The 16,113-nt window shown below is 34.5% G+C and overlaps 3 protein-coding genes across 3 annotated transcripts; 1 reads left to right on the top strand and 2 right to left on the bottom strand.

The window, feature by feature from the left end:
- The first annotated feature begins 1,304 nt into the window (after nucleotides 1–1,304).
- On the top strand, nucleotides 1,305–3,802 carry LOC110728241 (F-box protein SKIP19-like). Its single transcript, XM_021907915.1, has 2 exons — nucleotides 1,305–1,786; nucleotides 2,634–3,802. Exons 1-2 carry the CDS (start codon nucleotides 1,413–1,415, stop codon nucleotides 3,529–3,531), a joined length of 1,272 nt encoding a protein of 423 aa, XP_021763607.1. The 5' UTR covers nucleotides 1,305–1,412; the 3' UTR covers nucleotides 3,532–3,802.
- A 61-nt stretch (nucleotides 3,803–3,863) lies between these two features.
- On the bottom strand, nucleotides 3,864–7,260 carry LOC110728248 (LEAF RUST 10 DISEASE-RESISTANCE LOCUS RECEPTOR-LIKE PROTEIN KINASE-like 2.4). The gene is made up of 3 exons (XM_021907924.1): nucleotides 6,528–7,260; nucleotides 6,386–6,436; nucleotides 3,864–5,390 (listed from the first exon to the last, which is right to left on the bottom strand). Exons 1-3 carry the CDS (start codon nucleotides 7,249–7,251, stop codon nucleotides 4,396–4,398), a joined length of 1,770 nt encoding a protein of 589 aa, XP_021763616.1. The 5' UTR covers nucleotides 7,252–7,260; the 3' UTR covers nucleotides 3,864–4,395.
- Nucleotides 7,261–8,920: 1,660 nt separating this feature from the next.
- Nucleotides 8,921–10,853, bottom strand: LOC110727740. Its single transcript, XM_021907320.1, has 5 exons — nucleotides 10,326–10,853; nucleotides 10,128–10,267; nucleotides 9,951–10,038; nucleotides 9,428–9,862; nucleotides 8,921–9,346 (listed from the first exon to the last, which is right to left on the bottom strand). Exons 1-5 carry the CDS (start codon nucleotides 10,851–10,853, stop codon nucleotides 8,921–8,923), a joined length of 1,617 nt encoding a protein of 538 aa, XP_021763012.1.
- Nucleotides 10,854–16,113: the final 5,260 nt, after the last annotated feature.

The raw sequence follows: 16,113 nt of genomic DNA on the forward strand, positions 1-16,113 counted from the left end.
AATAAGATCAGATAAAATCATATCAGATCAAACCAGATCAGATAAATTCAAATAAGCAAAAATAAGGTGAACTAAACAGGGCATAAATTACAAAAACATTTTTTCCGTTTAAAAAAAATGACTAAATTATGTCTTTGTATCCCGTAATCTTTATAGAGCGTCTAAGGCCCTGTTCTTTTGAGCTTCTGGGCAAAGCAGAGCAAATTTATTTATTATTATTATTATCGCATTATTATCATTATTTATTTATTTATTTATTATTTTTTTTTAAATATTATTATTATTACTACTACTATTATTATTATTTTTAATATTATTATTATTATTATAATAATAATTATTATTATTATTATTATTATAACAAAAACCTACAAAGTCAAATGATTTACAAGAAATTAGTGGGGAGCCGAGATACAATCTGGGCCCCCACCCCTCTAGCTATAGCGAACCCAATCTTGTTGAAGATGTGAGGAGCCGCACGAGCACCAATATCCCGCGTCTTAGCGAACGCCTGAACTCGCTTCAGCAACGCAACAACATCCTTCTCTAATTCCCCCAATGAAGAAAAGGAGAAAGGAAGAAAACCATAGCCAATAGTCCTACAACGCGTCCCATACTTGTCTCGCTTCCGCTGAGCCGCAACCGACACAACACAACCAGGAACGAAGTCAGACAACCCAGATTGTGTCAATGGAGAAAACCCCGTCAAGTCAACACATACATCTAGGCCTCTATCCCAAGAATAAAGCAACACATCTGCTGGTCGAAGAGCCCCGTCGTTCCCTCCAGTCAACCCAACGTTGACCTCCTTCCTTGCAGAAATCCCAGAGCGGAAACAAATATCAACAAAGGTATCACGAACAACGTTGTGCCGATGTTTAATACCCACCATCCCAGCACAAGACACTGCATGATCCCCAAAAATATCCCCATCGAAAACCCTTGAGCAAGCAGAACAAGGTGTCGAAACGGAGAACAAGGGAACACCCAACCGGTAGCAAAGAACACAACGCTAAGTCTTACCATTATTATTATTATTTAATTTTTTTAGATTATTTTATAACATTAATTAATAACATAAAATACTAATTATTATCATTAAATATTAGTTATTATTATCAATGAATATTATATATTAATTATTATTATACAATATTAATTATTATTATTATTAAATATTAATTATTATTATCTATAAATATTAGTTATTATTATTAATTATAATTATTATTTTTATTAAATATTAATTATTTTTATTATTATAATTATTATTTTTAAATAGAGCAGAGCGGATAAGGTAAGGCGAAGTAGTTCAAAAAAACAGGACCTTGGTCTTTATATATAACCTCTTAATAGCGAACAAATCCTCACTCCTTCAGTCCGTTGAAACAATTCATTTTTCATCAATCATCATGCCTTCCGACTCTTCCCTTTCCTCACCCAAACCAAACCCTAACAAGAGAATTTCTCAGAACAAAGATATGAACATCCCTAATTGGTTGGATCTTCCAGAAGAAATTTGGTTTATAATTCTCTCAAAAGTTAACACAATTGACATAATCGAAAGTGTTGAGATTGTTTGCAGATTATTTCGCAACATCTGCAAACAACCTTCAATGTATGATGTCATTGACATGACTCTTCCAGATGAATACATTGATGATGATAATCCTGATTATGTTAATTCCATGACTCTATTTGCTGTTGATCGAAGTTCTGGGAATTTGGTTGATATTTATTTGGAAATTTTATGCGACGATGAAACTTTAATAGATATCGTTGAAAGGTATTTCATTTTTTTTTATTTTTTATTTTTATTTTTTTTTTGAGAAATTTTGCAAATTTTTATTGTTTATATACGAAGTATTTATCTATGATGAAGCATTGAACCCAATGTTATTGCTGGTTGGAAGGTACCGAAGTAGTCGAATACCTAAATTTAATTATTTGGACTAATTCCCTGTTTTTATCTATTTGTTATGAGTTTATTTACTTAATATATCTTATGTTTACTAATTTGATTGCTATGATGGCAATATAGGACTAATGCCCTGTTTTCATCTATGTTAGAGTACGAGTTCTTCACTTATAATAGTATTGTATATTTGGTATGTAATGTAATTGATTTGTGTTTCAATAAAACGTCTTACTGTTTGGTTTATCTTAATTGTATTGTTGGATTGAATGCAAACTTGCCATGACTAGTTTTATTTTTGGGTTTAGAGTTCTCTTGTCAAATCAACTCAAATGTTATCAAGTGTGGCAATGTGTAGCTTGCTTGTTTTGTTGGGAAATTTTTTTACTTAAACCCTACTGTTTTTTTGGCCTAATTTTTCTATAGTGTTTGTAAGATGACTCCATTGTGTGGTGTGTCAAATTTGTACTCCGTAGTAAACAAAAATGGGCTGGTGAAATATCTATATCCAATTAATTATTCAATGATGACAGAAGTATCTTTACCTTTTAATGACTCGTTTAAATGACAATCTGAAACGTATTACGTTTTATTTGTCATAATGTATATCTTTTGTGGTTCCAATGTTAGTGACATATGGTATGGAGTGTGTTCCAGACCCTCTTTGTTGATAATTTGCAACCTGTTATTTACTGTTAATGAACTTTTTTTGTTACAGATCAAGGAATCTTAAGCATCTCCGACTTGGCCACCATGTTGACATATCTGACAGAGAACTGGTTGAAGCTGTCAAAAGGCTTCCAATGCTTGAGGAAGTGGAGCTTAATTTCTGTTGTTTCTATGACAAAACTATTGAAATTGTTGGTCGTGCCTGCCCTTCATTGAAATCGTTTAGCGTAAATAATGTTTGGCCTAAAAATTATAAAGGCAATTATGAAGTCATGGCTATTGCTAGAAGCATGCCTAATTTACGCAGTCTTCAACTAATTGGGAACTCCATGACAAATGAAGGCTTGGAAGCGATTCTTGACGGATGCCCTCTTCTTGAATCCCTTGATATACGCGCATGTTTTCACATTGATTTATCGGGGGATCTGGGTAAAAGGTGTGAACAGATCAAGCACTTTCGACCACCTAGTGCCTCTCTAGAACATTTCAGGCACCAAGCTTGCAAGTGTAATTCTCATAAAACTCATACTCCCTCTGTCGCGGCAGGGCATTTGATATGTAACAGGGGGAGTTCAAGGATTAGTGACTATCCAGCCTGGGATGATGACCTTGAATACATTGACCAGGATGAGGAACTCGAATATGATTATGACTATGACAATGATTATGATTTTGATTATGCCCTACCCATACCTCCGGATCTGATCAACGAGAACTGGAATGATGTCCAAGATTTCATTGACAATGAGGTCAATGGCCATGGTGATGGGGAGGACCCTGAATATGTCTTTGATGACTATTCTGTTCCTTCATCGCCCAGTTACTCTCCTCGTCCAGGTATGGACTATGATGAATGGATTGATTCATTGATGAACCTTTTACTGATTTTCAGCTCCTTTGTGGCCTTGTTGGTTCGACAACAGTGTTTACAGTTTGTCTTGGAATGATTTTGCCTAGTTATAGTTATTAGCCTTGATGGATGTAAGATCACGTTCGCCCTTTTTATCTGATTTTCTAATTTTAGCTTGGTTGCATCGAATGTTATCTTGGTCCTTCTAATGTTGGTAGGGTGCCAGGTGCAGTCTGTTGCATGTCCTAGCTAATGCTAGGCATATTGTATGGCCTTTTCTTGCCTTTCTAGAAATTTCATAGTAACCTGTTAATGCCTATCTTGTGCACATACTACTCATATAAATATATTAAAGGATTTAAAGATTATATTCAGTTCTTTTTATTCATTTTGAAAATATGTGTCATATATCCAATTCTGAGTTCGGACATTTTCTAGTAGTTTATGATAAGCTCTCCAACTACTATCGTTTGTACTTCAATCTTCACTTACCCTTGCAGAGTACAGCCTCTTTTTTTTTTTTAAGAAATTGTTACGGGCTCAAGTACTGTCATTAAGGTTGTAACTTGTAATGCTAGATTCTTTACTTTTATAAAAAGCCACACGGATCGGGAATTAGAAACAAACTAACAAAGTACTACCTCCGTTTCAAATTATTTGTAACAATTAGATACGAAGTATTTTCTAATCATACTTTATGCTAAATTGTTGCAAATAATCTGAAACTGAGGTTTGCATAATGCTGTTAAGCTAAAGGCATTGACCAAAGTTGGTCTAATTACATGAGTATGACAAGAATGCCCCTTTTTTTTGGTTGCTTTAACTATAGTGCAGGTGTCAGATTTTATTAATCTGATGAAGTTTGTGACTGTAACCTTAAAGATCTAGTGAGCGTGGAGGAAGAGGGAGCAAGCGAAGAGATGCAAGGAACTTGTAGTGATTCAATGGTTCCTTCTAACATTTACACCACTTTACTCATCTCTGGCCGACTCGATGGGTTGGTTTTCACACACCATAAACTCACTAAAATCAATTTCTTCTGGATCTCCATCTCATCAGAACTCAACATCTGTTGCTCATCAACTGCTTCCCCTGCTTCGAGTTGTTCGTATATCCATTGAGGAAAATATTGTTCGCTACTATGTTCATCACTTTCAGTCTCGGCTTTTCTTCTACACCCAACCATTTCAAGAACCAACATCCCATAGCTATAAACATCTGACTTGTAGGAAACACCGCCAAAACTTCTGAGGTATACCTCAGGAGCAATATATCCCACAGTTCCTCTAGGTGCAGATATTGACATGATGCTCTCCTTTTGTGGGCATAACTTAGCAAGGCTGAAATCAGAAATCTTTGGACAGAAATTTTCGTCTAGGAGGATATTATGTGGCTTAATGTCAAAGTGGAGGATTCTTGTGTTACAACCGCGATGCAAGTACTCCAACCCTCTTGCAATCCCAACTGCGATTTGAAATAATTTATCCCATGGTAACGAATATTGGTTATTTCTTCCATACATGTACTTTTCAAGTGACCCATTAGGCATAAAGTCATAGACAAGAGCTCTTCTTCGACCCTCATAGCAAAAACCCAACAGTGTGACAACGTTAACATGGTTTGTCTTTCCGATACTTGCAACCTCATTGATGAAATCCTCTGCACTTCCTTGTGAATTTTTCAATATCTTTACTGCCACGAGACACTCGGTGTTTGGAATCTTTCCTTTGTAGACAACACCATAACCTCCTTTGCCTAGTTTATCTCTGAAGGTATTGGTTATTTTCTTCAGATCAGAGTACGTGTGTCTTTGTAGGGCAACAGTCCCATGATTCCTCAAGAAAGCCTCAACATCTGTCTTCCTTCTCTGCTGAGAATCTTCCTCCTTTAATGCACATCTTCTTAGATAGATGACTAAAACAATTAAAATTCCAATTCCAACAGCTGAAAAAGAAGCTGCAAGGCATTCAACCAGAACATTTTATTATGTAGATATGCCTAAATTGCTGCCAATGTAGTAGGGCAGAAAATGGAAACATTCAATTAATATATGAAGACGTTATAAACTACTGGATTATAAGTAATTGTGTATGAGACCGTTTCACAATTATAACTAGATTGTACCCGTACTAATGCATAGGATATGTGTAATATGTATGTTTTGGAAAAAAATATTACTTGTAGAAGTTATAGAAAAGTCTTTTTTTATTTTTTTTAAGTTGGAGAAGTGGAAGCTATCTAGAGGTTATTTATTTTTATTTTTTTTAACTCTACATATACAATTATTCATAGATATGAGATTGAGATGATGTTATGCAGAATCATTTTTAGTGACTTGCTTAGATCACGGTATAAACATATATTGAGTATGTAATTTGTAAGTTTTAAGGTCCCGTTCACTTTACTTTATTTTTGCTGAACTGAAATTATTTTTACTGAACTGAAATTATTTTTACTAATTTTATATTATATTTCTTCTTTATAGTTAGGTCCCGTTCATTTCACCTTATTTTTGCTGAACTAAAATTAATTTAACTGAATTGAAATTATTTTTGCTGAACTTAAATTATTTTTACTGAACTGAAATTATTTTTTACTGAAGTGAAATTAGTTTTGCTGAATTGAAATTATTTTACTGATTTTCTATTATATTTTTTCTTTAGAGTTACCAATTTTACTGAATTGAAATTATTTTTACTGAACTGAACTTATTTTTGCTGAACTGAAATTATTTTTACTGAACTGAAATTATCTTTACTAAATATTATTTTTTTTTAAGGTGAATTGAATAGGGCTTTACTGAATTTTACTGAACTGAACATATTTTTACTGAACTGAAAATATTTTTACTAACTGAAATTATTTTAAGGTGAAGTAAGCAGGGCCTAAGATATGTCAAAATAAATGTTGTAATATGGAACAAGGGGATAAAACATAGAGAGGTAAATCACCTAGTAGCACAATCTTTGCCTTTGTTAGAGTGACCTTGTGTGGAGGATCTCCTGTTTTATTACATTAAATCAAAGAAGTCGAATTATTAAGTGTATTTAAGAATATGCTAATATATATATATATTAGCAACATATATATTACCTGGGAAAGGGCACTTGGATTCATCAGTGCAGAAGCAGAAGAACTTATTTGAATGTGGCTCATGCCCACACTGCCCTCCTGATCTAAGACATGCTTCACACAAACCATTATTCGCGCTCCATTTGAGCTCCGTACCATTCCAAGCAGCTTGAGGTATGTAATCTCCCACCCTATCCATGATCAAATTGTCCGACAAGTGGATTGGTAGGAAAAGATGGTTTGGACATGAAGCTGTTGAGATATAACTTTTCAACATCGACTTTTTAGTCAAGAGACAAATTGGTAAAGTCTCCGAAGGACTCATAGGACAAGAAGGGAATACTTTGAACGTCGTAAGATTACACACTGAGGAACAATTACCGTAAAACAAGGTGAGGTTTGTATCAAGAGGTGTATATTGAAATATGGAGAAATCAATTGTGATGTTAACTAGGGAGGCAGGGCACCCGGACCTGGTTCTAAAATCTTCCCTAGCTACATTCATGGCGGAAGACGTCGAGTTGATGCCCAAAACCATAAAAGTTTGCGACAACATTATCATGGTAATTGGCTGGGAGTTTTGATTGCAACCAAAAAGCTCAAACTTAGGGTGTCCACAATATTGTGGTCTATCTAAACCATAAAAAGGATAGCTTAAATTTGTTATGTTTCCACAGTTAAATGGCTTACTGCAAGTCTTGAACTCTTTGCTTAGCCGGCAAAAAGATGTGGGTAAGCTGGTCATTAATACAAGGGTAATTATATATGAAGATGACACTAAGACATCCATTTATGAAGGTAGAAGGAAAAGGGAAGAAATCAAGAAATACTACAAGTAATACTTAATGGGAGATTTGATGTATGCAAGCAATGTCAACGTTTGTGAAGTAATATAACGGGATTTTATGGTCAATGTCAAGTGGTGGGGTTCATATATGTGGCTGCCTGGCTGGTAGCTACCAAACTAATACTTTCTCATTTGTAACGATGAGGATTTCACGCTTGTTAATGAACATAATGACATAACCAATATCAAAAGATGATAAAATAAGTGTGAGTGAATACACTAAATAACTAGTTTAAAATTTCAAGGTTATTAAATTAAACGTAAGAGATATATGTCGTAACTCTAGATATCGAAATATGGATTAGACTGTTATTGTCTTTTATGGAAAAATTATACATCATTTTAGATTGTTCTTTTAGATGATGATTATACTTATTTAGAACTACAAAGACTTAAAACTCAAGACCAACAAAAATTACATTATACACCTTACTAACTTATCTATCCATTTATTTTGTTTTTAACCCAAAAAAATTGTACGAAATAGTTAATTACAAGTAACTTGGATAAGAGGACTAGTACTCAAATTTGTTGGCATAATGATATACGTAATAATTTAGCAAGTTAATTTTGAAGTGTAAAAAATTGTATATTTTAAATTTAATAAAAAAAAATAATAAATTTAGTTTTTTTGATAAATCATACCAAGTAATTCATAACAAAAAAAACTTAAACAAGTACAAACTAGCAATCCAAATGCCCAAGACATCACCCAACACCCAACATCCGGACTACACACCATTACATTTTATTGGTTAAGTTCCTTACACATTAGCACATGTGCAAGACAAAATTCTTTATATATGGTGTTCTTCGGAAAAATTGCCAAACTAAGCGTTTTTGGGAAACAATTTCCCAAACAAGACGCGTGGCAAAACTATTTACCAAACTAAGCTTCCAGAGTAAAACGCCAACCATGATGGCGTTTTACCCTGGGCATTTATTTTTTTTAATTTTTAGTCAAGGATAAAACGCCATCAAGGGTGGCGTTTTACTGGTGGGCAAATTTTTTTAAAAAAACACATTTACACAAAAACGCTAACGTCGTTGGCGTTTTACCCTGAGTGATTTTTTTGAAAATAATTTACCCCCCTAAAGCGCCACCATGGTTGGCGTTTTATCTCTGCACACAAACACAGCTACACAGCAACAGCAGCAACAACCACAGGAGGTGCAACAACAACAGCAACAACCACAAGAGCTGCAACAACAACAGCAGCAACAACCACAACAACTACAACAACAGCAACAGCGACAACCCCAACAAGAGCAACAGCGACAACCCCAACAAGAGCAACAGCGACAACCCTAACAAGAGCATCAACAACAATCACAACAACTACTACAACCTTAACAACAGGAACCACAACAATAACTGCAACAACATCAGCAACATTAACAACACCAGCAACAACAACAACACCAGCAACCAATACAATGAAAAGAATGAATGCGTATGGTGAAGTTGATAATGTACAGAAAATGAACTAAAAAGGTTAGTAAAATTGATAATATTTATTTGGATACAATGTACTATAGAATCTGATTACAACTAATAAAAGAAGTTCTAAGATCCCGATTCATCTATTGTATGTAAGTGTTGTCTATCCAATCGCGGTCTTCTACGACGGTAGTACTGAGATACCGTTGTGAAAGGATCTGGGGCAGAGGTCTGGGGAGGAGTCTGTTGGCTGGAAGATGGTCCTTCCTGAGATGAGTATGGCGCAGACATGTGGATGGCGATATCTTCCTGATCATCAAAAAACAGGGGGGACCCTGTAGGGGACGTGTGAGTCTGTCCCCTACTACTGCTGCCTACCTCACGGTGTGAACGGCGGTGTGATTGGTCCCGGCCCTGGGGGATAAGATGGCCATGACCATGTCTCTGTAAGCTACTCACAGTCATTGCGTGAATGTCATCCAACTGCGGTATGGTGGGATATGATATGCTCAAGACTTCTAGTGCATCATGTATAGCAAGCATATCAGACGCCTGCATTAGTCAACAATCAGCCATTTTAATAATTAAAGAAACTATAAATTGGAGGAAAAGAAAAAATGACAAAAAACTCACATATCCACTGATGTCTCCAAAAGCTGGGTGGTAATGCGTTGAGGGTGGGGTGTAGTTAGGGTTGATGAAGCGCCGGGTAATGCTCCTGTACCATACCATGTATGGATCGTGATACTCCATCAGGCCTTGGACAGACGCACCATCCGCGACGTGCTGCAGCCGCTGGTCCCACATGTCAATGTAAGGGGCATGCTGAACTGCCCAATTAACCTCCCCCTTTCCTCGTCGGTCTGTCCTGTGCAACTGGACACTCGTGTCACACGGGGCGGGGATGGCTTGACAAAGGCCGAACTGTCGCATGACTCTGTCGGGGAGGTGAGCCTCCACCAACTCAAAACAGATGAGCACTGTCATGGCACGCCACTCCATCTGGTGATCAAGAAGATATTGGGGCATGGCATCGACTAAGTGAGGGACGTACGGATCCCACGTCATCTACATTAACAAGCAGTCGTTAACATCATAATTAACTTATTAAAATAATGAACACGGTGTTAAATTAGTTTTTAAAGTGAACTATAACCTGAGACTCGCTCAGTCTGTCGAATCCATCTCTATAATACGGCAGACCCCTTGCTGCATGCACACGAGTAAGTCTCCGTCCTAGCCACCTGATTACATGTATAATAACAGTGTTCATGACAAAATTAATAGAAAATTAAAACCATATGTGGATAACTTAACAATAAGTCATACATACCGGCAACCGTATGCTAAGTCCGGTGGTGGGTGTGGCGGCGCCTCATATGCATGCTCCTGATCGTCTTCCTCCTCCTCCTCGCGTCGACGCCTAGCAGGCATAGCTGGCCTACCAACGTGGATGTGCTCCCAAGCCCATAACTGTAATAAAAAAAACAAAGTCATTATACATATCAAGAACAGACAACTCGTTGTTTACAACAAGTTCAACATTCACCAAAGTCTGAAACGGTGGTGTTTCAATATGTTCTTGCGTGGGAGAGTAACTTTGCAACTGCATCGATGATGAAATGTCATTGTTTGAGGTAGATGGACTAGGTTGCTGCATTGACCCCGACGCCGTAAATTGTGAACTGAATGGAATGTCAAATTGATCGTCGTGTAACATTCTACTGAAAGAACCCATTCCATATTCAGATGATGGAATGTTATATGCGGGCATTTGTAGAGAGCTTGCATTGTATGATGGAAGAAATGTTGGTTGTTGAGTACATACAGGCACCGTTTCCACATACAAATCAGTAGGAAGAGACCTCATTGTAACGACACCCCTCAAAACCTCCAAATGGTCGTCATTCAAAACAGGTAAGATTTGAATCCCGCTAACACTTTCAAACCTCATTTTGATGTTCACTTCAACACTTGTTGGCTTTGAACCAATTATAGTATAAACTTTCTTCAACAAATCATTGTAAGTCATACAAGGTTTCAATGCTAGCGGTTCCATTTTTCCTCCTCTATACTCGACATTGGGTCCGACACACAAAATCACCCCCCCAACGGCATAACAAAACAATCAATTGTGAAGCCATGTTCTACATAACATCAGACCACATATTAGGTGACACATATGCACAACTAAAACCACAATGATTCCAATAAATCCCCAAGCAAAGCGTACATACAACGCAGTGTTCAACAACATACTAACTTACCTACTTAATCTAACAATGTAAGATACATTTAAATGTACTTAACTCAACAATGTAGTTCGTAATTCCCTAAATGCTTCATATATGTAGTTCAACAACTAAATGCTTCATATAAATTATACGAAATTATACAACATACATATAACTATACTTAATTTCAATAATTAAACAACAATGTATTATGTAGTTATACATATTTCGCATACTTGAACAACACTATAGTACATACATTGTAAATTACAAACATAAATTCCCAAAAAACATCATACACAAGTAAAATAGTTAAATTCAAGACATACCTCAATTTCGATGAAAGTAGGGCGTAACAGTGTTGAACAAAGAAGGAGGATTAATTTTTATTGACTATGATGCAAAACTAAGCTACGGAATGTGATGAAATTGCTTCAAATATGGAGAATTGGAAGTTGGTATGCGCGGGGTTAGGGTTTGCAATTTGGGGGTTTGGTTGAATAACGAAGAACAGCGATATATGCTGTTAGAAATACCCGACTCTAAAACGCCAACGACATTAGCGCTTTTTTGTTAAAAATAAAACGCCAACGGCGTTAGCGTTTTTGTGTAAATGTTTTTTTCAAAAAAAATTTGCCCAGCAGTAAAACGCCACCCTTGATGGCGTTTTACCTTTGACTAAAAATTAAAAAAAAAAAATTGCCCAGGGTAAAACGCCACCCTGGTTGGCGTTTTACCCTGAAAGCTTAGTTTGGTAAATAGTTTTGCCACGCGTCTTGTTTGGGAAATTGTTTTCCAAAAACGCTCAGTTTGACAATTTTTCCGTGTTCTTCAGGGGCTAGTGCCTCTAGTCGAAGCCCACACTTGTAAATAATTTAGATTTATTAGTTATTAAACAAAAATTACTCTATTTTACTTGTAAATTATTGTGGGCCATAGATTAGTTTTGAGCATGAGAATATCAGCCATTCGCTTAATGAGCCTTAGCTTTGTATATTATATGATGAAAATACCAAATACTTGTACGTAAAACTGCCAAACTGGTAAGCACTAATTAAGAAGGAAAGTAGTATTAGCATTCTAGTCAAAAAAAAAAAGAGTACAGTAGGACTTAGCAAAAGAGTCTACGCAATAATGGGGTTTGAATGCTTGATTAAGCGCATGTTTAGATTGAGGGAGATGTATTATTATGGTAATAAAAGTCAAACTAAGCAAAATGAAAGTGAAAATAGGAAAGGAGGAGATATTGATGGTGTGATTGTAAAGAAAATTATGTAGTGATGGTGTGGTATGAGATGAAAAAAGAGAAACTAATATCCTCATTTTAGGGGTAATAGTTACACTAGGGGGATGGTGGGTAACTATTACCCTCATTATGAGGGTAATAATTACTCCATCTCTCTCTTTTCCTCGTGGCACAATTATTTTATTTCATTTGTAAACATCATGTTTCCTACAACAACACCTCTAATTACTTATGTTTTTTCAAGTTTGACTTTTATTACCCCCAATCCAAACAAGACCTAAATATTTTAACTATTCCTATTATCGCACTGTGCTGAAGACTATTAATTACAGTACACGTTACGGAGTAATAATCTTAATACTTCGTACGTATGTTGAAATGATAACGTCCTTCAAAGAAAAAAAATAGTTGCAGTGATAAAGTTATATATCAGCTTACTCTTAATACTTCGTATGTTATGTCTACTTGTCTGTAATTCTGTAGTTTCTCTACCAGCTTTTAAATTGGGTGTGAACTTTGAAAGGAAAAAAATAAATAAATACAAGAATTATGAGTTGACAAGATGTTTGCACCGACACACACACTCAAAAAAAAAAAGAAAAAGGAAAAAAAAAAACTTGTATGACAAGATGTTAATTTTTCCCTTCAATTATTTTCATGTTACTTACAAAACGAAGAATTTAATCACTAATGAAAGGACAATGAAATATACACATCTCTTAATTTAAGTTTTGTAGACTTTTAGGATTAGGAAGGTGTGGACGTGATCCTTCAAAGTTCCAACTTGCCGGTTGTTGATATTATTGGGTTTAATGTTCAACAGGCTTTCAATTTCATCTCACATTAGATTTTTCGATAATACAATAGCTCTACCGTTTTATGGTTGGAGTGAATCTGTGAATGTGAGTTTCTCCAAAGCATTTTTTTTTTTTTACGCAAAGGATTAATATATTTACTTTTTTCTTTTTTTAAGCAAAGGATTAATTATTTACTAAGGTTGAGTCTTGTGTCACGTCCGATAATTTTTTATTCAAATATTTTTAAAAATTTGATCTTATAGCTTGACTTGACTAAACTTCATCTTTACCTAAACTATATTTAACCAAAAAATATACTCCGTATCAAATAGTTGAAATGGGGTATTATTAGATCTGTATTGATTGATTTTTTTTTTTAATTACGAATTAAAGATATTTAGTAATAAAAAAATGTTAATTGTAGTAAAATCTGTTTTAAAAAAAAACGCTAATAAAATATATATATATATATATTTTTTTTTTTTTTTATATATATATATATATATATATATATGATCTGATGAAATAAGTACAAGAGTCTTAGTACTCCAGAAAAGGTGAATTATAGTGTGTTCAATTTACCTAATTTTCACTTATTTAAACTTATCTTATTTTTATCTAAACTTATTAGACTTATTAAAACATATTCTAATTGTAATTTTTTTTTTTGGAAGGAATGGCTAGTCGGGGAATTCTAATTGTAATTTGTACTTGAGTAACTCTTATAACTTATTTGAACTTATTACACCTGAAATAATTGAAAATAAGGTAAATAAATTAACAAAACAAGCCTTAAATCTAGCATATATTATCAAATTTAAGCCATTTTCACTTCACCTTAAAAAATAAACGTAATATTCAGTTAATATAATTTCATTTCAGTAAATATAATTTATATTCAACAAAAATAAGATGAAGGGAACATGACCTTATCTATACTTTATTAGTATAACCTAGATTAAGTCCCGTGCCATGCACGGTAATTTTACTATTTATTATTAGTTTAACACTATATTTAGTTATAATAACTGTCAAATTGCAAATTAAGATAAAAATTCGTAATTACAAAAATAAAAATAAAATTATATCATACTAAAGAAAATAGTGAGAGTATTACATGCATGACTAATAAAAACATTATGGATTATATCACAAAGTTATATGTAGGAAATTATTATTGCATAGTATTAAATAAACAAATAATATTTTGTTGGATGTTTATAGATGGAATATAATTACCAAATAGTAAGGGAGATATTATTGAATAGTATAAAATATTCTCTAAGAAGCTTTGGCAAACTATTCAAAAATAAAATAAAATAAAATAAAATAAAATATTTTGGCGTGAAATTATTTTAAAAGTAGATGACATATGTCATTTCTGGTTTCACCTTTATTATAATATATAGTTATAGTAGATTTATGTGTTAAAGTCAATTTGATGCAATATAATGTAATTTTTTTTTCATACTATAAATTAAATCCATGTGATTGTAATATATCAGGAAAAAAAAAATGCAAATAATATTAATATTAGTAATAAGAATCTTTAATCTCAATTATAATATCTAAATTAAATATACACTGAGTATAATTTATAGACTTAATTAAGTTGTCAATCAATAAGATATAAAAAGAAAAATAAAGTTAAAATATATTTATTTTTGGAAAATGGTTTTTGGAGGGAAAAAACGACACCAGAAAATGACCTGTGTCATTCCTGGTGCCTGTTTTAGTATATGTTATTGATTTATTGATAATGTTATAACAGATGGGGGAGAACACAAGGGAGTGATCGCCGGATAATAGGTCGTGGTCTACTATCCTAGATCAAATCTACTACCATTTATATTCCTAATCTTACTCTACCAAGTTTACACAAGATAGTGGCAAGGTGGGGTCGAACCACAAGGACTAAGTGTATTAATTTGAGCTAATTAAACTAGTAGGAAGGTTGTGAAATAGAGAGAGAAACAACTAAAACACTACTTAAAGCAATTAACATAAACTAGGGAAAGTGGAGCCCAATTACATAAATGAATTCAACAACAAAATGCAATTAAAAGATCATGATCTCAATTAGGAACGATCAACACACTCAACTCACTCCCGCGCAATTAAGCATGTTAATTATCCTACTAAGCTAATTCACTCCCGCGCAACTAGCCTAGCAAAGGTATGGAAGAATCTAGACTCTCAATCAACTCACTTTCGCACAATTGATTGAAAGCACAATTAAGTACCTAGAATCAATTAGCTAAAAAGATTCTAATCAATGTAAGCATCATCCAAACACAATAATCAAGAATCAATTGCATACTAATCACAATCAATCACTCGATAAATTCATCAACATAACCTTCATCCATTTCCCTAGAACAAAATCTAAGCAAACATAATGAAGAAAAACATGGAAAACAAGGTTAAACAAGAATTAAAGCAAGGATCAAACAAGTAAACTAATTATCTACTCTAATCAACAAAGAATTAAGCAAAAACAAGAATTAAACAAAGCAATAAAGGTAAGAGAAAGTTAGAAAAGCTCATTGAATAATTGAGAAGAGAATCCACAAAATTGCTTCTTCAAACTCTCAAATCTCCATTGAAATCTCAAGCTTTCTCTCTCTAAAACTACTCCTAAACTAGAGAGAGAAACACCTAATCTAAGCCTAAAACTGATTAGAGGAGAGAGAAAATGTAAATACTTCCTCCTCCATTGAAGTCTAAGAAATCGTTTTGTTTATAATACAAGAAGAGAAAGAAGGAAATCCCGAAATTAAGATCGAAAAACACCCAGAAAGCCGCGCGCGCGGTTACCTGAGCCGCGCCCGTGGCAGCAGCTTCTCCGAGGCATCTCCAGGAAGTTGCAAAGGCTGAGAAAAGCAAAGAACCGCGCCCGCGGCGGCCTGGGCTGCCGAGCTGCTGGTTGTGCTGCTACAATGCTGCTGCTTGGCTGCCAACTTCAGCTGCTTGAGGTGATGCTCGGGGTGCTCGGAGGATTCTTGCCTTAAGTGCTACAATTGTCAACTTCTTAGCTTCTTT

The sequence above is a fragment of the Chenopodium quinoa genome, unplaced genomic scaffold, assembly GCF_001683475.1.
Source record: "Chenopodium quinoa cultivar QQ74 unplaced genomic scaffold, ASM168347v1, whole genome shotgun sequence".
NCBI lineage: Eukaryota > Viridiplantae > Streptophyta > Magnoliopsida > Caryophyllales > Amaranthaceae > Chenopodium > Chenopodium quinoa.

Coding starts and splice junctions, on each gene's coding strand:
- LOC110728241 (XM_021907915.1), top strand. CDS start 1,413: ATGCCTTCCGACTCTTCCCTTTCCTCACCCAAACCAAACCCTAACAAG. Junction 1,787..2,633: donor TTAATAGATATCGTTGAAAG/GTATTTCATTTT, acceptor TTTTTGTTACAG/ATCAAGGAATCTTAAGCATC.
- LOC110728248 (XM_021907924.1), bottom strand. CDS start 7,251: ATGACCAGCTTACCCACATCTTTTTGCCGGCTAAGCAAAGAGTTCAAG. Junction 6,437..6,527: donor ATCCAAGTGCCCTTTCCCAG/GTAATATATATG, acceptor GTAATAAAACAG/GAGATCCTCCACACAAGGTC. Junction 5,391..6,385: donor GGCAAAGATTGTGCTACTAG/GTGATTTACCTC, acceptor AATGCCTTGCAG/CTTCTTTTTCAGCTGTTGGA.
- LOC110727740 (XM_021907320.1), bottom strand. CDS start 10,853: ATGGAACCGCTAGCATTGAAACCTTGTATGACTTACAATGATTTGTTG. Junction 10,039..10,127: donor GACTTAGCATACGGTTGCCG/GTATGTATGACT, acceptor ACATGTAATCAG/GTGGCTAGGACGGAGACTTA. Junction 9,863..9,950: donor ACAGACTGAGCGAGTCTCAG/GTTATAGTTCAC, acceptor TTGTTAATGTAG/ATGACGTGGGATCCGTACGT.